Source organism: Puntigrus tetrazona, chromosome 10 (genome assembly GCF_018831695.1).
Source record: "Puntigrus tetrazona isolate hp1 chromosome 10, ASM1883169v1, whole genome shotgun sequence".
NCBI lineage: Eukaryota > Metazoa > Chordata > Actinopteri > Cypriniformes > Cyprinidae > Puntigrus > Puntigrus tetrazona.
The window spans coordinates 3,508,523-3,529,767 of NC_056708.1; the positions used below are offsets into that span (position 1 = coordinate 3,508,523).

At 36.7% G+C, this 21,245-nt stretch overlaps 1 protein-coding gene across 1 annotated transcript in view; it reads left to right on the forward strand.

The window, feature by feature from the left end:
- LOC122352579 (A-kinase anchor protein 2) overlaps positions 1 to 21,245 on the forward strand; it is a 71,752-nt gene that overhangs the window by 11,777 nt on the left and 38,730 nt on the right. Inside the window, 9 exon segments of the mRNA XM_043250031.1 lie at positions 724 to 804; positions 4,192 to 4,322; positions 13,769 to 13,847; positions 13,849 to 13,884; positions 14,394 to 14,415; positions 14,926 to 15,027; positions 16,771 to 16,959; positions 16,962 to 17,225; positions 17,228 to 17,425. Of these exon segments, the coding sequence (XP_043105966.1) occupies positions 724 to 804; positions 4,192 to 4,322; positions 13,769 to 13,847; positions 13,849 to 13,884; positions 14,394 to 14,415; positions 14,926 to 15,027; positions 16,771 to 16,959; positions 16,962 to 17,225; positions 17,228 to 17,425 (1,102 nt within the window).

Sequence of the window (21,245 nt, forward strand, 5' to 3'; positions counted from 1 at the left end):
AAGGCCAGCCGTCAAAAACTTGGAGTTTAATGTTATAATTTGATGTGATGTGATATTATATACGTTGTTGCAAAGTTGTGGACAAACTTTTTCAAATGTGTTGTTCCAGTGGATCATATTGTCACTTTTTCTGAAGAAAATGTCTATGGTGCTCGACATGTTTAACAGCCTAAACAATTATTTCTGCCCCTGTGAAGCTATGTATTTGAAATTGATGACTTCTGTTTTTAGTCAGTTGTTGTTAGAAGTGAAACAGCTGCTTAAGTATTTAGCTATGAACAGGCGAAAGGCTAATTATGCTTGCTTTATATGACAATACAATATACATCACAAATAAAGCTCAAACAATAAAAACTCTAGATATATTGGTCAAACAAGCTTCTATTACATTTAGTTTAAACGTATTGCATGCACTACTAAGCAAACATGCATTTTTTGCATGCCAGCTTGACCAATAGCGTGCCAGTATTGTGCATAATTGACCAATCTTGTCTTAGGATGTGGGATTGACAGAGAATAATTAAAACAATGCAAAACACATACAGAAAAATGTATGATGTTTGTCACTAGAAAAACAAAGCCAAAACCCAGACATTTTAGGAAATTCAAGAATCCTGTGGCCATCCTAACTAAGCTGAAATTATTTGTCTCATTGTCACACAAAATGTTTGTCACTAAAAATCGTACTCTCAGCGATATAACAAACGCAAATTCTATTTTCAGGAAAAACGGAAAAGACAAGCCGAGATAGAGGACAAAAGGCGACAACTCGATGAACTTGTTCTACAACTTCAACATTTTAAGGTAAAAAAAAAAAACTTTTTCAATATGTTTTCCTGCATTGACATACAAGTGTTTTTGCTCTCCAAAGTTATCTTATAGGGTAATTTCACAAAAGAGATGTGGATTATTGAGTCCATTTCACATCAAGATTTTGGGTCTGAATTTGAACTCAACGCAATGAAGCTTCAGTTGATGCCATAGCATTTGCACCTTTGTAAATATAACACATTTCTCATAACTTGTTAACTCAGAATAAGTTATCTTTGGAGAGCAGCTTGGATTCATTGCATCTCTTGCAGCAAACAAATGCGAATGTCAATCAAAGCTTTTTAAATACAGTAAATTTTGAAGGTACAGTAAATCCATAGAGCATCTTCACTCCTGAATCGCTCATTATACAATGAGTCTATGATGGTGGAATCAAAATTAGATTTAGACTTTACTAGAGATGTTAATTTTTGTCCTGATGATAGTGGTTTTTCCCTCTGTGCGAGTCCGCGTCAGGGGAACATGTCTGAATCAGCTCTAGCAGCACAAGAGTGTGTTATCAGATAGCCAGGGGTTTGCCTCATTTAACCAGAACTGCTCTCCGGTGTTATCGCCCGAATTTTATGGCAGTTAGTTTATACAAAAAACACAGCCTTTGGTTTAAAGTCACTCATGAAAGAGATTTTGTCTAGGCCTCAGGAGAAAAGGACTCAGGGAAAAGAAACACTTATTCTCAATGACTGTAAAAGATTTGATAACGCCGTAGTACTGTTAGACTTTTGTAAAGAGACTAAAAAGATAACATCGACTGCTTGTGTTCCAGCACACAACAGCACTGACGTTTGCTGTAGCTAATCATATGTGTAAATTCTGGGCAATCTTAGTGTGAATGTGTACTGTAAAGAAAAGGAAGTGAATGTTTTTAGAAGGGCTGAATATAAAGCGAGGATTTGACTAAAAAGAGCGCCATATCCAGGAAGAGAGATGTTTGTTTAGTAGTGGGTGTTATGGGCTTCTGAAGCAAGTTCTCATCGGAAAGTACAGCTGCAATGTCTAGATTTTGAGTACCAACAGAAAAAATTGTAGATCTATTTATTTTCTCCTAAAGGGATGAAATTTGCTGTCCAGATGCTAAACAAAACACAAGATTTTAAAATAAAAGGACAACGGTCAGATTCCTAAATCAAAGTGGTTGATAGTTTTATCATCATTTTATATTTGCTTATGTTATTTGCTGTGCTTAATGGGGTTGTGATTCTTTCCTGTTAATGTACTCAGTCTTCTGTCTTTTTGTCTGATTTTTAAATATTTTTAAATGGAAAATTAATTGGGAAAAAATACTTATTAATCCTGAGAGTAGCTATTATGCAACTGTATAATATACAGGCAACCAACCACTACTGCAAAATAATGCCACTGGGTGCTCGAAATGACCATATATAATTACACTCATTACATGACTCCATAACCTAATAAATTAAATCTGACAGAGCTATATTTAGACCAGTTAGCTTCTAATATTATACACAGAACAGCATACTATATATATGATTGGCCAAAGATATATTACAAAGATATATTACAAAGATTGGCCAATTACAATCAAATATCCCAGAGAACCATGCACTAAGCCATAAAATTACTTTTTATAAGCAAACTTCTAAGAATATAATGTGATTGTCAAGTTATGAAAATCCGAAATCTGGAAATTCTTTTATGAAAAACAATCTTGAAGCACTGCCTCAAGTCTTTTTAAGCCAAACATGTGGGTAGTCTTGTAATCCAAGACGGTGCCGTCTCCTGCATACTTTCAGCAGCTTGTGAAACAGTCCTGAGTTCCTGCGGTTGCCCTTCGTGGAGGTGATGACTAGGCGTAAGGGGTCTTGAAAGACTTCATAGCTCACATAGCTCGTGCAGAGTCAGCTCAGCCACAGCTGGTGACTTTCTTAACAGCTGTTCACGTTGGACAGTATATAAATATATTCAAGTTTACACGAGAATGTGGCAACATGTGACATTTATATTCTGAACTTAAATGTCAAACAATGCACAGTTTTTTTTCTGTAGGAAGCCACAATCCACACAATAATGAGCTGACTAAAGTATAAACTAAGTACAGTTTTAGCTTTAGATGGTACATTTAGGCTGCATTCTCCCAGCAGCTTTGTAACGGTAAATGCAGTTTACTGTGAAATATTGATTGTCTGTCCATTCTGTAACTGAAACTCACAGACATAGTTTTGCAAGTTCACAGAAATAGAGATTTTAGATCCAGTTGTCTTTCACAGTGCTCTAGCCGCTAAGCTTTGTGGTTTACACTGCTAAAACTTTTAAACCACACGTGGTCTAACTTCAGTTCAGCAGATCTTCATAGCTTCACATTTGCTCAGTAACTCAAGCAATACGGCGTAACTACACTTACAAAAAAATAGCTCAAGTCTGAGTAGAAGGAAGTTGAAATAGCACAACTGCATCAGCAAAGTCATTTTTAACAAGGTACCAAACATATTTTTGAGTGTCACTGGACACTTCCATTTAAACTGCTGTGAAAATGTGCAATATGGCGTATAATATTAACGCCACAACAACATATTTAAAACTTGCTTGTCCGACTTGGAGACCAGCTAATGCTTTAAATACATACAAAAAACCGAAGCTGTTGCTGGTTACTTAAGAACTGAACCTCCACCTCACATGGGCTTATTCACAGGATTATGTTGTTTCAACTATAATAATATGTTCTGTTGTTTTGGATGCCACTTGTCAGCAAATGCCTTTTTCAAGACAACTAATACTGATGTATTTTGTCATTGAATGAGGTGTTCACCCTCAAAAAATCCATCGACTTTAGGATAATTGAACCACTGTCAGGGGTGTGATAAGCAGAGAGAGCACACGACTAGTATAAATGAAAATAAAGCGTTTTAATCTATTCAGACGATGAAAATAAACAATATAAACGCAGGCAGGCAGACAGGATGATAACCACACGCAAATAAGGACGAGATCGGACCAACGGAGCTGAAAACACAGGACTTAAATACACCGGGTAAATGACTAAATTAACTATACACAGCTGAAGACAATTAACTAAATTAGGTCACACGGAACATGGCACACGACAACAACAATAACACAAGTCCAGAGAACGTGACAACCACAAGTGCTAAAATTCTAACTATTTAGGACAAATTTTTCCAGCACTCTATTGCCAGTCTGGTTAAAGACAATATTCACAGTTGAGAACAGAAAAGCTGATTGTCTCCTGCAAACTGTATTATGCACAAACTTACTCGAGAGTCACACATCTTGCAGTACTAATACTTTTGGCAATCCCAAACACCTTTGTGAAACACCTAAAAATAACATCTGATCTAGATAAATGACCTGACCATAGAAAATGTTTTACCTGTCTTACAGTCCAAAGCCATGAGGGAGAGGTGGCTTCTCCAGGGGACACCAGCGGTGCCACAAGCGGAAGAAGAAGGCCGGAGGAAACAGGTTGAGCAAGACGAACATCACGCTAAGACACTAGAAGATGCTATTCATAGGTACAGTAATCTATTTCTGATGAAAAATAACACGGTGTTTACTGAACACTTTCCACTGATCTCATCTTACAAAATAAGGGATGTTTTTGGGGTTATATGTTTATTTCCTGCAATAGCATCCATTAAGCAACCACTGTTCCAAACACTGGAGTCATTTCCTCCAGACTTCAGTGGGATCTGTATTTCTGCTCAGCTTTGCTTTTAATTATGAGAACTTCAAAGCTGATTTCCTTCAAGCTCATCTGGTAGACGTATTTGAACCTCTGCAGATGCCGTTTTAAGGATCCTCATATGGGATGCATTGCCAAACCAATGTGTGTTTCAATCGATTGCACTGCAGCGGATATTTTGATAATTACACGGCACTATTGCTTGAAAACAAGATGTTGTGACTAGAAAACCAGATAAATCATGCAAGGAGCAGTACACATGATACTAACTGTGGCTGTAACGTAGGTTAATCAGCTGATAATGCTTGAAGGTAATCACTTGCAAAATTTAAACATTGAGAATTATAGAAATAGAAAAGTATGCAAAAAAACAGATGAACATAATCATAAAGGAGACTATAAAGTCTAATGAATCATTGATACTGGCCAGAGATGAGATCCTTCCCAAAACGTTTAAAAGATTAGACGTAACTTAAATAGATTTAGCATCTTGAAGTGTTAAGATACACAAGAAACAGACGAACATGAGCATAAACTAATAGAATATATCTTTCCATGAGTGTTTATTAACTGCACATTATTTTCCGTTCATTTGGTACAGAAGTTCCCATGGCCCAGATCACCAGGGGCCAATATTAGCAGCCAATATTCCAATAATAAGTGTTGGAACATTGGAACATTCCAATATAACTGAAATTAGTTTAAGTGCGCTTTTTTAGAGAAGACCTGCAGGGTCTTTTGATTTCTCTCTTAATATGTTTAAAGGCTAAAGTTGAACGTCTGAAGGCCTCTGAATGTTTGATGAAAACTCAAGAGTTTGAAATGTTATACGGAGGACTAACAGTTTTTCTGGTTTTGAAGCAATCAATTGTTATTCAGTTGATTCAAGTGAGCTGTGTGGGAGTATTTGGAAGATGTTTGGATTGTAAAAACTCATATTACATAAGTTATGTTTTACCTTTTGGTCCTCAGAAGTGATTATGTAATCAGTTGTGATTGAAGTGGATGATGCTCTTATGATGAGTGGACGCTCTGAATTCCATCATCAAGTTGATTGCTAATTTACTCTTCCATGATGTCATCCATGGAATGTCCACTTCAATGTTTAGATTTCATTAAGTCTCTAGGATGGGTTTCCTCTCTGCCCAGGATGTCGTCTTTGAATTTTTCGAAGGGTAAACAAAGTGGTGTCTAAAATTATTTACATCACACCAGCGTAATTAGAATGCATGGAATCTTGATGGTGGATACTAGAACAGGGCTAATGTGGGCAACCAATTATATTTCAAAAACTGTATTATGTTGAAAGTTCAGAAGAATATTTCTGAGAGTTATTCAAGCGTTTTTTTGAACTTTTTTCCCACACTGGTCTATTATTATGGCATCAACTTCAGATAAAGAGTGGTTGGACATTTTATATGTTAGTTAGACAGTCTCTTCCTGTCTGGTTCTTGTCCAAAATAAACAGCTATTTGGACCAAACAGTTTGCAGATAGTTCTGCAAGTTTTGCTTGGTGAGGTTAGTGGGACACAGATGCAAACATTAAGAACTAACCAACGATCACAGACTTTATTAAATAGTGTGAATCATGGACCAAAAAACAGTATCTTTTTTTTACCAGAACCTTCACTGTCAGTGACGACCCAACAGGTAACTGAGTCTAGACTTAACGTAATAAAGCATATTTGAGTTACATATTTGAGCTACTCTTTGTCAGGAGGATTATTTGGGCTGTGAGCTTCCATCTGTCATTGGAAGGGTAATGTAGTTAAATGCTCATTGTGCAGCTGGGCTGGTTGTGTGCGGCAGGTAATATTTCCAGGGCTGACAGGGCAGGGGAGATTCACACAGAAATCTCTCTGTCTGGATGCTGAGAGGAATGAACGTCTCTGTGGCAGGAGTATGGAGACTGAGGGAGTGGCTGCTGGCTATTTCTGTACCCTGCAGAGGAGATCCTCCAAAATAAATGGCACTCAAGACTCATTTTTTCCAGGGTTGATAAAAAAGAATGAAGTGTTCAACTTTCTTTTCTGCAGCAGCATTATTATGTAACTTAATAAACGTTTCATGGCAGTTTCAAAGTGAACCATCTGGTGAGGGGTGATAAAACAACACATGAGGGGTGAGTTCAATGCATGACCCTGGCAGGTTTTTGTTACATTGGCACATATTGCTACGTTTGTATATGTAGCTGCAGACACATATTGTGGAGGTTCATAATTCAAATATTCAAAGAGTGTCACTAAAAGTTAATGCCCAATCATGTTGGAAATGTCCTTTACACCAAACCAATCCTAAATCTACCCGATAGTGTTAACAAATGCAAAAGTGGCATAAAAGCGCATTTGTTGATACAACTGTGCCATTTAACAACCTAATGCAGATTTGAGCTATTTTGTTTTGTCAAAACGTCGCTCTTCATCGACTAAGTGTAAAGTAGTATCACGTTAGCCACCAAACTAGCCTACTGAGTTAGCAAACGTTTTTTAGATGTCATAGCATGTTTGAATTCACGACATTCCTCAAGTAATTATGAAAAAAGTAGGCTTTGTTAATCTAAACTGTGGACCTGCGAATCATACTTTGTGCGATAAAAGAAGAACAGTTGTGGCAAACTGCAGAGATTCATATACACGTTTTGGAGTTTCGCAGCAATGCAGGTAGAGAAACATATTTCCAATGAGGTTGAAAACATGAGTCTATAATTTGTAGTAACACTAATAAAAAGTCCATCTCATGTTGTCTCTCACATAAAAATCCACCCACATCGCTTTTTTTTTTTAGCTCTTTTGGCTTGTGAACTATGCTTGAGTTCTGCAGAATTTTCTCCTGATTCAGACAAGATGACTTCCTCACTGGTAAAAAAAAAAAAAAAAGAAGAAGCAACAGTTTAAAGCTAAGAAATACTTTTAGTCTAAAATAAGAGGATTGTGAGTGGGAATGTGTCTTTAGACTACACCTGCAAAAGTTTGACTGATGGCAGACCGAGCAGTATTACCAACAGAAGTCTATAATTTAGAAATATGCAAATATAGTCTTAAACAAATCATCCTAACTGATACATTACTGTATCACACTGAAAACATAAAGCATGAGGTTATGCCTGCCTGCTTAATATGCAAAAAAAACTGAACAAAATAATGACAAAGCATTGAAACTAAGCTTATGGTAAATGGTTTTGGCTGTATTGCGCTGGTGGTTTTAACTATAGCCTGGGCTAAACAGCAGTGCATCTCTTGCGAGACAGACCTCTCTTAAAAACTTATCATTACAGAAGACGTCCCAGCCACTGAGTCTAAAGTAAAGCTCTAACTACCAGGCTTTCCAAGAAAAATGTGGCGTTGACATGGTACTAACTCAGTCTTAAAGCACCTCCCTGACACATCTGCACACACACTGTTTATACAACTGTGTGATACGAGCTCCTAATATGGTGAAAAGAAAGTGTAAGGTCTCTCCTTTCGCACTGGAAGAAAGAGAGACGTAAAAATAAACATCACATCACTGTTATAGATAAGGCTGGCTATTGCTGAGACCTCTTAACATCGTGAGCTACTGAATTTCTCCCCTGTTTGGGCTGAGCATGGAGCTTCCTCAGTCAGCATGAAAAATATTTAAGTTTTAAATTACTTAAATTTTTATTGAGATATTATTGTAGTTTTTATTTAAAATAATTAAACATTTTAAAATATACATTTTATTTAAGTTTAATTTTTTTGTGCTTCACTACTTTAGTGTGTAGACTTCTTTAAAAATGAATTGCAATTGCATTTTTTATTATTTTATTTATATAATTTTAGTTATCATTTAGTTTATTTAAAATAACTGTGTGTGTGTGTGTGTATGTGTGTGTTTTGGTTTAGATCAGTACTATTTCAATTTCCGCTGTTAACTGGAGCACTTTCATTTTCTTCAGTATTTAGTGAGAGAATATTGAGGTAAATTTATGCAATATTTTGCTGTCAACATGGTCACACATGGATTTATTTTTTCATAATGAGCGTTGCCTTAGAAACAAGTCATATCTCAGTCTGAGGACACCTCAGAGTTGAATCTCTATGTTGTTGCCTCATAATTACAGTTGCGACAAAGACGCAAGTCTAAGCGATTTCCCTTACAGCCATTCACATTTGACATCTGCTTAACTGGACAGGAAGCAATCAATCTCTGTTGTCATGGGAACATGAATTATGGAGGTTGCTCTACTGCTGATGGACTCTGGCTGAACACAGGACCTCACATCATAGATATTGAATGATTACAAATGTGTGAATAACACAAAAACAGCTCATATATTTCAGGGTCGTATTTCAACTCCAAACTAGAAGAAATTATATTATGCATTGGACAAAATGAAGCCGATTTAAGACATTTTTTTTTTTAATAATTGCTCTGCTAAACTACAGTGGTGTGAAAAAGTGTTGACTCCCTTCCTGATTTTTTTTTTTTTTGCATGTTTGTCACACATAATGTCATACCCCTGTTGAACCATAGCGTAACTGTGCTTCATCACACCTGAGTTCAATGTCTCTAGACACACCCACGCCTGACTCCTGCCACAACTTTATCTAGGTCTATCAATCTGGAAAAGGTTATAAAACCATTTGTAAAGATTTGGAACTCCATCAAACCACAGTGAGAGCCATTATCCACAAATGGTGAAAACAGTGGTGAACCTTCCGAGGAGTAGCCAGCCGACCAAAATTACCCCAAGAGCACAGCGACGACTCAGCCAAGAGGTCACAAAAGATCCCACAAAAACATCCAAAGAATTGCAGGCATCACTTGCCTCAGTTAAGGTCAGTGTTCATGATTCCTCCATAAGAAAGACTGGGTATAAATGGTCTGCATGGCAGAGTTCCAAGATGAAAACCTCTGCTAGCAAAAAAACATAAAGGCTCGTCTCAGTTTTACCAGAAAATATCTTGATGATGTCCAAGACTTTGGAGAAAAATACTCTGTGGACTAACAAGACAAAAATGAAACTTTTGGAAGGGTGTGCATCCCATTACATCTGGCATAAAAGTAACAGCATTTCAGAAAAAGAATCTCATACAAACAGTAAAATATGGTGGTAGTAGTGTATGATGACCTGGGGCTGTTTTGCTGCTTCTAGGACCTGGAAGATTTGCTGTGATAAATGGAATCATGAATTCTGCTGTCTACAAAAAATCCTGAGCCACAATGTCCAGCCATCTGTTTTGTGACCACAAAGAGAAGCTGGAACTTGAGTTCTGCAGCAGGACAATGATCCAAAACACCACAGCAAGCCCACCTCTGGATGACTGAAGAAAAATAAAATGAAGACTTGTAGTCAAAGTCCTGATCTAAATGCTATTGGGATGCTGTGGCATGACCTTAAAAGACAGTTCATGCTCAAAAACCCTCCAATGTGGCTGAATTATGACAATTGTGTAAAGATGCAAACACTTGATTGTAGTTGGTGGTCAACCAGTTACTCGGTTTAGGGGGCAAGCACTTTTCACACAGGGCCATGTGGGTTTGAGATTTAGTTTACAAACATGCAAAAAAGGAGGTCAACACTTTTTCACACCACTGTACAAGACTGTATGAAGGTAAAACATCCTCCTTCAACACAAAGGGAACCTGTAGTAGGTTATGACAGGATAGGTGCTGGGGAGGAGGAGCAGAAAATAAAGGTGAGAAATTACAAGACAGCTAGTCAATGGCATGGAAGACTTTCAGAACTTTTGATTTATTTTATTAATAACAATGTACTGTTTACTTGGTATTCATAAATTACACAAAAACAAGTATTTACACAAAATGTGCAGCAAAAGTTGAAAAATGTAAAAAAAAAGATCAGTAGAATAGTGATGTATGAAGAAGTCACTTTCAAACCAAGGAACTTTTCTGTTGGTCAATACAGCAAATACGCATGCCAGTTTGAACCCATTCCAAAATTATAATTTTTTGCACTTGTCCTACTGTAATGAAATGTAATAAACCGTATGTAATTATTTAATGTTGTTGAGTAATTTAAGATGATTTAAATGAAATCATATGTCATACATTCACTGTATTACAATACTTTCACTATAATACAGTCATAATAATCCAATGAGAATCACCAAAGAGAATAGTGGAAATAACCAAAAGGAGAAAGTGATGTACGCAGTCAGGAAGCGTGAGAAATGATGCAGGAAGTCAGCGGTGGGTGTGAGACCTGAATGAGCTCATCCAGACGCAGCACAAGATGCACTCTTGACCTCGGACTTTGGAGCTTTGGAAAAAGAAAAATGGGGAAAATCTGCTTTTAAATGAGTCATGGTCAACACCCATCACAGCTTACAGGCATGGAATGAAGGGACTCTCTGTAATGGAAAAACTAACACTGAAATATTAAATAACTGAGAAATCTGCTTAATAATTTCAAATCAGACTTTTCACACTTTACTGAACAAACTCGTGTTTTAGGTATTTGCACATGGAAGTCCTGCGTTAGCAGTTATTAAAGAAAACACACAGCTAGTGAAAGGGCCTTATGTGTTCAATCACAACCGTGTGTGCTCACACAATTATAGCTCACAGAAATGCTCCATTCATAGTTGTGCTTGTTCTTTCAGAGATTTGGACACGAGTCACGAACCTATATACATCCAGAAAAATCTAAATATAAATATAAAAACAGCTGCAAACCCTACAAAATAATTCACTAGAATAAGAAGCATTCGAGCTAACCCTATGATATAAACTATAATATATAGATATAAGCTTGTCTGAGAGATGTGTTAGTCTTACACATCATGAAACATGCTATATCACGATTCAATCACTAGAGGGCCTTGAAGACTCGGGTCTTTGACTTTGTTACACGTATCCATAACGTAGCCATTCTTGTGTTTCCTTCTGTTGACTTTAACTAACTTTGCAACTGTATGCCGACTAACTTGCATTAAAGTATTAGTAGAGTCGTAGGGTTAGTAGGATAAGTTGACATGCGCTTGCAAAGTATAACATCCATAGAAGACCATCAAAATAAAGTGTTAGCAGATGTTAAGCAGATGGTTGAATACTCTAATGACTGCTAGATGGCATGTAGTCGCAAAGTTACTCATAGTTAGTAGAACTAAAAGTTAGTACAAAATAAAAGTGTTCACCCAAAGTGTGTGTGTGTGTGTGTATTTCTCCCATCTTGAGCTGAGACTCATCGTTAGACGCCTCAGCTAATTGTTCTCCACTGATCACTAATTAGGCTTGCACCAATACAGCATAAATACATTCTACTGCAGGCAACCCCTCATTACCGAGCTATGATTAAAACGCACAATTGTTCTTGTTGCCCACAGATGTTAAAGAAACGGTTCACCCACAGTGATGTCCATCATGTTCTGAAAAAGAAGTGTGCTTAACTGTATTGTGAACTTGTAGTGTACATCACATTTAAAAGTATTTTTAAAAACGTAGTTGCAGAAAATACAATATTAATAAAACACTTGAGGGCATTTAAATATTTAAATATAGAGTATTTCATTGTTTCTTAACACGCTTTTGAAAACTGCACTTTGTTATAATATCAATTTTGAAGTGCATACATAATCATTGTTTTAATAATCGTTTGTCATAGTGCACTTAAGTGCAAATATCACATTTGAAGTTAATGCATTTCATAGGTTTGAATTGCATCTTCATAATTACTATGTATAATACAAACAAATACAAAATATTTCAATACATAGAAGTGGCCAAAGTGGGTTAATCCAACTGCATTTAATACTATAATACATATTCAGTAAATTGCAATTAATGCAGTAAATTCTTTTTTTAAGTTTCCATAATAAGTAATCAGAAACAAAAAAAAGAGTTGTTTCACAGAATGTCTAAGCCGCTCTTTCCTCAAAACATACTCAATATCAAATAGACTACTTTTGTTTTTTGTTTATTTTTGGTTATTTACAGTCTTTGGGAGCTCTTTTCAAGTTTTAGAAAAACCAGTGGGGTTCCTTTAATTGAATTTCAAACAAGAAGTTCAGACAGTGCCACATGTTGATGCATTCATGGCCATCCATTATGTTTGTATACATAGATAGCACATGTCCTTTTGTAAATGTAATTTTCATCAGGAATCGTGGGAAGGCTTCTTCTCTTTTTGTTATTGCAGACCACGTAACCTCAGAGAGATCAAACAATAGCAGGAAATTCTCATGAGGCGGAGGCAGCGAGGTTCCTCCGCCGGCAGCTTCCTCATTGGCTGCCAGCATTCAGAATGAGTGAGAATGGATTCCGCTGGGAAAAGAGAGATATGCATGGGTTAACTGACACTGAAGGGATGTGTCTCATTCACTTCCACAATGTGTGCACACGACTGCATTCCATGCGGCGAATACACTCAATGGGCAGCACATCTGTACGCCTGAAAAAACACACTTGAAGTTCAAAGACATGATACAGTAAACAGGAGATTTGGTTTTATGGTTCTCATTTTTCATCAGGGAATAAAGAGCACTGATTTTGTTTCCTCCGTGGAAGGCAAAATTATATTTTTAGCAGAATGTGTATTCTGCTTTGTTTGCATTGAAAAAATATTTACTCCAAAAAGCATAAAGGTATCTTTTCACTATATATTAAAACTACCCTGAAGCCGTATAATAGCTTTGTGCTTGGGACAGAAAACAGCTTTTGTTATGTGTAATTGTAAATGCATAAGTGTTCAGGTGCTTGGGGTCTGTAAGATTTCAATTATATATTTTGTTAGCGTGAAAACATTAAATTGCAAAGTAAATACATTTACAATGCTACAAAAAGTGGTGTGTCAAAAAATGCTGCTCTTTCTTTTGATTTCTTTTGACTATTGGTTACAAAGTTCTAAAAAACTTTAACAAACATTAAGCAACATTGATAATAAAAATAATAAATGCTTAGTAAATTAGCATATTAGAATGATTTCTGAACCATTTAAATGATATTGACATTTCTGAATTGTTATAGTATTCCAGAGTATATTTTTTATATATTACATTAGAAAAATCACTTTAAAATTCGTTAAATCTTACAGACAACAACATTTTGAATAGTAAGGTTTTCAATTCTCTAGTTTCTATAATTATTTTTATCATTTATCATTATATATATATATATATATATATATATATATATATATATATATATATATATTTGGGTGCACTTCTCCATTGAAAGTCTCTAAAGTCTTTAGCATTTACTAAAAATTTCATTCGTATGTATGTCGTGCATGCAAATAATAATAATTACATTTGCTGTATTTTTTGTGTGTCTGTGTGTGTGGGTTTTTGTAGATTGGAATCAGAAATCAGTCTTTTGGAGAATGAAGAATCACAGATATCAGCTAAAGAACAAGTTCTCAGAGAGCGACTGCAGGGAAACAGAGAGATCTATTGAAGATCTCCAGAAGGTATGTGATCCTCAGAAGAACATGCATCAGAGTGGCCTCAAAAAGTGAATGGACACTTCAGCCACTAAACTAAAATGTCTTAATACCATTGCATTCAACAAAATATGAAAGCAAGTGGCTTTTACTGTAACAGAAGATGAGTAAATGTTTCAACTGATGAAATACGTTACTTGCTGAGGTAACTTGACAGTAACAACAGTACACTCAAGTCCACTTTTCAAGTTCATATTTATGGGTTGAAATTCATAATTATGATGTCAGTTGTGTTCAAACCAGACGCTTGTTTTGCCATGTTTTCTTACTAACTCAAGACTCAAAGAAAATACAGTCTTTCCGACAAATCACCTTGATACCAGTTATTACCAACATGGCTCTAAAAAGTAATAATTATTTTTATTTGTGCACAGTAGCCAGTTATAGCCACTTGATATTTTGTTGTAGTACCATAGAAGAGCATGTTACAGAGTCATCTTTTCTAATCACACTGCGTCTTGTTTTTTTATCTACAGAGTCTTCAGAATCAAGATGGAGGTATGGAAGTCATATGCACATTTTTGTCCTGTAGTAGCAAACTAAGTCTGAATACAAATTCGTACCAAGTTCATGGACATTTGTGTGATCCATCAGATGTTACTTCCAAGGTAGCAGCACAGTGGTAGATAATCAATCAAACACATGTCTGTCTACATCATTTGTCGGACAGGGGGGTCCAACTTTAGCCTCTTGGACCATTTCCCTCTTGCCTCAGCTAGACTATTGAACTCCACACATACGCCAGTGACTCTGCACTTTGTTTACCGTGATCCACCTATTCACAGGGAATCCCTGCAACCCAGAGCCCACCATTGTTATGCTCTAATTCACTCGCGTTGCTTTTGCTGTCTAAGCAATCAGCTGCTTCACGGAAAAAAAAGGGCGAGAGAGAGAGAGAGAGGGAAACTCAGTTTAGTACGGGGGGATTGGAAGGGGAGGGAGCAAATTCGGTGGGCTTTTGAATGCAGGAATCTAGTTTTAGTTTCTCTTCTGCTCTCCACCGGACAGATGCGGTGAATTACAACTGCTCCCAGATCCCGGACCTCCCAGAACTGAACTCCCAAACTCCCGTCTCAGCTTCAGGGGATCAGCAACCGCCAAGAAAATCTGGTAGGTGCTTGTTGGGCATGTGGGAGGGGCTGGGCTGGTCACGGGTTTGGGCGAGGCCAAAAGAGGGTACGGTAATGTAGATTACAGATGGCGCAGTTACTCACCGCAGCGCATTCGTGTAAGCCAACGGACAACATGGTGTATTTCGCAATCTATGCACAGTAGGGTAACTGGTCACCAACATCTCAAAGGTTTAAACTGAGATATTTGGACAGCTGTGACACCTGCTTTTGCTGAGCAGGCGCTAATGAGCATTCCAGAGAGAAAGCAGACCTGTGATGTGATGGAGATGAGTCAAACACATCTAGTTCATGTCTCGCTGTAGAAATGGTATGGAAATGAATAGAACAATGTTGCAGAGCTATAAAAACAAAAATCTTTGAGTTTGATTTCATTATTTCGTACATTCTATATAAATGGCTTATCAGTGGTTCTCAAGTGGTTTAATCTCAAAAAGTAGATTTTATATTGGAAATCGAGTTGCGAAAATGCAACTAATAGTTACCATACAGAATGTACTTCAAATTAAGCCTCAAACTTTATTATTATTAATACGAACTGTACTGGCTCATAAATAAGCAAATGTTATTAGCATGTGATTTACCAACAGTCACTAGGGCAATTAAGAACTTGCAATTCCAAATAAATAAGCTAAAATATCATAATTTAATTAGACACACAGCTTTTGTTATGAAAATTATATACTTATATACGTAAAAAATATACTTAAGTGTTAATTGCAGTTAAATTAAAATGTATTATAGTTTAAATGTACAATACATACAATTACTTAGTGTTTTGTATGTCCCCCTCTTAAATATTTAATACAAATATGTCATTTTATAATTCTATTGCCTTTTAAATTTGGTTAAAATGTACTGATAAGCATGATAAACACTAAAATACGCTTCAATATAATTTCCATTTAAATTTGTATGTCATTTATTGAAAAATATTAGTAATACACATTTGTAAAGATTAATTTAGTACATTTAGAATATTGTAATTAAACTATACATTTCATTGATATTACATTACCTGCAATTAGAATAAAAAAAGCTAACTACGACATTAATATGTGCTTAATTAGCAACAATAAATGACTAATATTCTGGTAATATGCATACTGATAAGCAACTAATCGGTGTAACCGTTAAATAAAGTGTTACAGCTATATGTCATGCAGCTGTTTTTAAAAGAGTGCTTTTATCTGTCTTTAGCTGCACAATTTTATGGTTAGTTGCATTTTCATTATTTGCATTAGTATTTTTTCCCCTGCAACCTATTTTTAGGTTGCAAGCTTCCACTTTAGAACCACTGGTGTAGATAAATCAAATTAGCTGCCTCACAAATAGCTCTGGGTGTTTTTGGTTTTTTTTTCGTATATTGCCAAGCAATGGAAGCTACTTTTAATAAACTCCAAAGACTGCAGTTTGTCAATATAATATAAGAGTAATGGTGCATTTCTGTAAAATCAAGAAAATGTGTCGAGCGTGTCGTCAACTAAGTTTACATCAGCGTACAGCAGCGGTTACTGGCAACAGCGTAATAACAGTGCAAAGGGTAGGTTGAATTTGTTTTTTGGTTCTGATTTCAATGCCAATTTAGAGACTGTACAAATATTGCATGGATGTAGTGTCATCACTGAAAAACCCATTAATAACAAGCATGCCACATTTCAGTAATGCATGATAGGCCACCCTGAGTAGACATTAACCCACAATCATCTGCACTCTTCCCAAGCATTATACGCCATGGAGATCAGCGTCGAGAAGGACCGGAAAACGGGTGAAAGCAAGATCCTCTCGGCCTCTGCGGTCAGCCCACGTGACGCTCACCAGAGGGGCGTCAAAGTCTACGACGACGGCCGCAAAGTGATCTACGAGGTGCGTTCTGGGGGATCTACAACACTGGAGAATGGCACGCACCCCTGGAGCCCGGCGAGGTGGACGAGCTCATGCAACAAGTGGGCCAGTCCCAGCAACGAAGCGACGGAGCCCGGGTCACCGTCACACCCGCTGAGCCCCAGACAACTACAGGACAGGTCAGCTCCAAGCAAGACCACAAACAATCCCCGAGGAAAGGCTACCAAGGTGAGGTCACGGAGACTCCACAGGCCTCTGCCGACAAACCGGTGACCATGATCTTCATGGGCTACCACAGCGTCGAGGACGAGGAGGAATCCAAGAAGCTGCTTGGCCAGACGGCACCATCAAGGCTGAGATCGTCCTAATCGATGAGGACGATGAGAAATCTCTTCGGGAGAAGACCGTCACTGATATCTCCACCATCGATGGAAACGCCGCTGACCTTGTGTCGGGCCGGCCTCTGTCCGATACCACCGAACTGTCCTCAGAAGGCAAAGATGAAAGCTCGACCAAGGAACTGCCACCCACAGGTATTGAAAAGAAAAAACGCTGCCAGTGCTGTGCTGTCATGTGACCTTTCTCCCGCAACTTCTCTTTCCTGGAGCACATTCACCAAGGCTCTGCCTTCCTTAAAAACAAATCTCACCCTGTTACTAACAGCACCTCCACCTCTGTGACGTGAGAGAAGTTGGCTTCTCGCTCTTTCTGACCTGTTTTCCACAGATCGTCCGATTCTCTTGATGTAAGGTTGTGCGATTCAGAGGGAACATCTTTAGGAGAAGATTTGCTGGATAATAGATACACTCTTAAAAAATGAAAGTTCTATATTGGAACCTTTAACATTTTCATTGTACAAAAGGTTCTCAGGAATCTTAAAAGTTCATCGCAAAAAGAAAAACGGTTCTCTTAAGGATCTTTGAGGAACCCAAAATGGTTCTTCTATGGCACTACTGCGAAACCCTTTTGGAACCATCATTTTTAAGAGTGTCTGTGAAAAGTTCAGTACCCCATTAAAAAAACATTTTATTATAATTAATTTAATTATCATTTGAGATGATATATAAATGAAAATGCCAAAAAATAGTATGTAAATGTACAACAAAATTAATAGAATCTTCAATCTAGTTGTCCAATATAAGGTTAGATCATTTCTTAAAATTGTGTAGCATAGATTACAAAAATATGGTCCATACATGTCTATCCCTTTTGATATTTCATACAATATGAAAACAAAAAGCAGATCCATGAAACAAGGATGTTTCACCATGTTGTGCAGTAGCCTTACAAAGCCTTCAAATTACCATAAACGTTGGTTGTCCAATATATTTTATTGTTTACAGATCCAGATTTATTTTTCCCAACAAAAATGGAGAGAATGTACATAAATACTCACTTCATTAAGATTTATTGAAATACATTTGCCCTTCTGTGCCTCTGTATCCTCATATATAAACAGATTTTTACCATTTTTAAATAGAAAAAGTCAGCTGGATCATTCAAAGAGCTGCTCGGAATTGGCTCAGCACTGCCATGTGTGCAAACACACATCTTAGAGAATGAAAAGCACTGGCGTGACTCTTTACACAGATTACATGGACTATGGAGGTGCTAAATGTATTTGGATATATTTGCTATTCATCTGAAAATGCAGTGCACAATTTGTACAAATATTATACCAACAAACCAATCTTTATTTGAAATAATTAATTGACAGTCAAATTCCAGTCACGCATCATTTTAGACATTCTAGACTTGACACTGGTGTTAAATAAATATTTTGTGAGAGAAACATATTAAGAATATGTGTATAAAGGAAGATTACTATTGTAAATGAATAGCCCACTAGTGCTTATTATTCATAATCAAATACGACGTCACAGAGATTACAGCTGCATATGGATAATATGCCTGAAAGAATGTACATATATTACACTCAAAATGAGTGTTTAATCCACATTTATTTCTATTGTGGTTGAAATCTGAAAGTGTTTTTAATATATGCACATTGTTTGCATATTCAATACCATTCGATAAAAAACTTCTCAGTGTGGTCATAAAGGACATATCTAAAAGACATATTTCTAAGTAAATTCTTCTCCTTTCACTAATACCAGCTGCCTTGCTGTTTCTCTATTTATTTTTCTAAGTCTTGCCACATTACAGAAGAACTTGTTTTAGTGCCATAATACATCATTTTTGTACAAATGATGCTCAGATGGGGAACTTAAAAGCCAGCTTACCTTATACTTACAATAAACACATTTTTAAAATGAAATTAAAAGTTATACATCAATTGCATTTCGCTCAAATTGAACTGAAGATGAACCTAAAAAAATTAATACATTTAATTATGTATAATTATGCATGTACAATTTTTTTTAATTAGGCTTTTTGTCACATTTTGTGGATTTTTTTACAAGACCTTACCTTTTTTGACTATTGTTTTTACAATAAAAATGTAGTTAAAACAGTAATAGCCAAAATAATGCAGAACTAGTTCATGTATAATGTCCAATGACATTTAATACGCTTTGACATGCTGCAGAGAACTTATTGGAATTTTTTTTTTGTCATAAGAGTGTGTTCTTGTAGCTACAAATCAACTACAGGCAGTGTCATGTATGAAGGTCTTACCTGAAATGATTCTGAAATTGGTGCCAAAACAAACTCAGCGTTCACCTTTTCAGGCTTAAAGACCCCATGAAATTGTTTGAGGAGTACAGTTTCCTTTGACGAGTTGACATCCTCCTTCTGAAACAGGAAGTTGGGCAGGAAGTTAACTAACAGCCCCTGCTGAGTTGAGGATGCTAAACTTTATGACTGCACCATCAGCTAATTATACTATATTTACTAGTTGGGGATAAGAAAACATTTGTACAACCTGAAACATTTTTATACATTTCTGCAGATTCAGCCTGTCAGAACTAAATTTGCCTGCAGTTTGTATATTTGGTAACATGCGCCAACCGAGTAACTACCATTGATGTAAATGTTAACTGATAACTCAAATATGCTTGAACAGAAGCTTGATGTGCTGTTGCAGGCGGTCATGAGAATTTTACTAGGCAGAAACTTGTATACGCTCATGTTAGCAAGTCATCAATATTTTCGCACAGCCAATTAAAATGCATTTATCTGATAAATGCTTTTTTTTAACCTTTGGGAGTACACTAGTATACATAAGTATACAGCAAAAATAAAGGTGCTACACTATGCCATAGAAGAACCTTCTTGTCTAAACGGTTCTGTAAATAACCTTTAACATCTGAAGAACCATTCTGTTTCACAAAAGTTTGTTTTTGTAGAAAAAGAAGGTTCTTTGGATTCTAAAAATGTAACGAAGAGGAGGTTCTTTAAAGAAACCAAAAACGGTTCTTCTACGGCATCGCTGTGTAGATTGGCACGATTGGCATTTTTTATAATTCATGGGGTCTTTAAGGTTGAGCATTTCATGTCTGAATCTGTTTACACGATGTAGGAATACCAGCTCCATGAAACATTGATGCTCCCAGAGTAAAGCTAGTGTCGATGTTGTCTGTCAGGATTTTTCAGCCTCAAACTGCCAAACAGCTCTAATTCAGTTTTGGACATTAATACGGTGGTGTGGCTCCCACATGAGCTCTGATCTGCCACGAAATTACTGCTGTGCTTCTTCATTGAGAATCTGCTGTATTTTTGTAATCCTGAAGTGTAATTTTTAATTGTTCCACTTTGCTTATATCTTTTTTAATGATGATAACATTCTCTTTCTGTATCATATCATTCTTTTTTTCTCTCTCACACACTCTCTCCGGTATGGACTGCCAGCAGCGCTGCTGTAACATTGGCTTTAAGTTTTTTTTTTTTTTTCTTTGTATGGTATACTTAGTCCAATAAACAGCATTTTTTTCCAATGTGCCTACCCTCCTGTGTCTGTGCTATGGTTCTTTCTCTAACTAATTTCTCCTCATCGGGACACTACTAGCACTTTCCCTCTCCGTAATCTCATTCCTCACCTGTTTCTGGGCAGCACTAACTCCGGCAGGGTCTGTCTTGAGCTCGTCTCTCCAGACGTGAATGAGATATGCTGATGTGTCTGCACCCCCCCACACACACACAGATTGCATGAACAGCAAGTTTAACCCTCACCAAATCTGTTCCCTCGCTCGCAATTAAAGGCTGACATCCGCTGAGGAGATCTGTGTTTGCTACAGGTTTGTGAGAGTCATAATATTAGTAGGTTTAGAAAGAAAGCTTGTCATTTTCCAAATGACTAGTGTATAAAAAAAAAACACAAAATGAAAAAAAAGTTTTTAGTTTATTATGCATATATAAATACATACACATATAATATATATATATATATATATA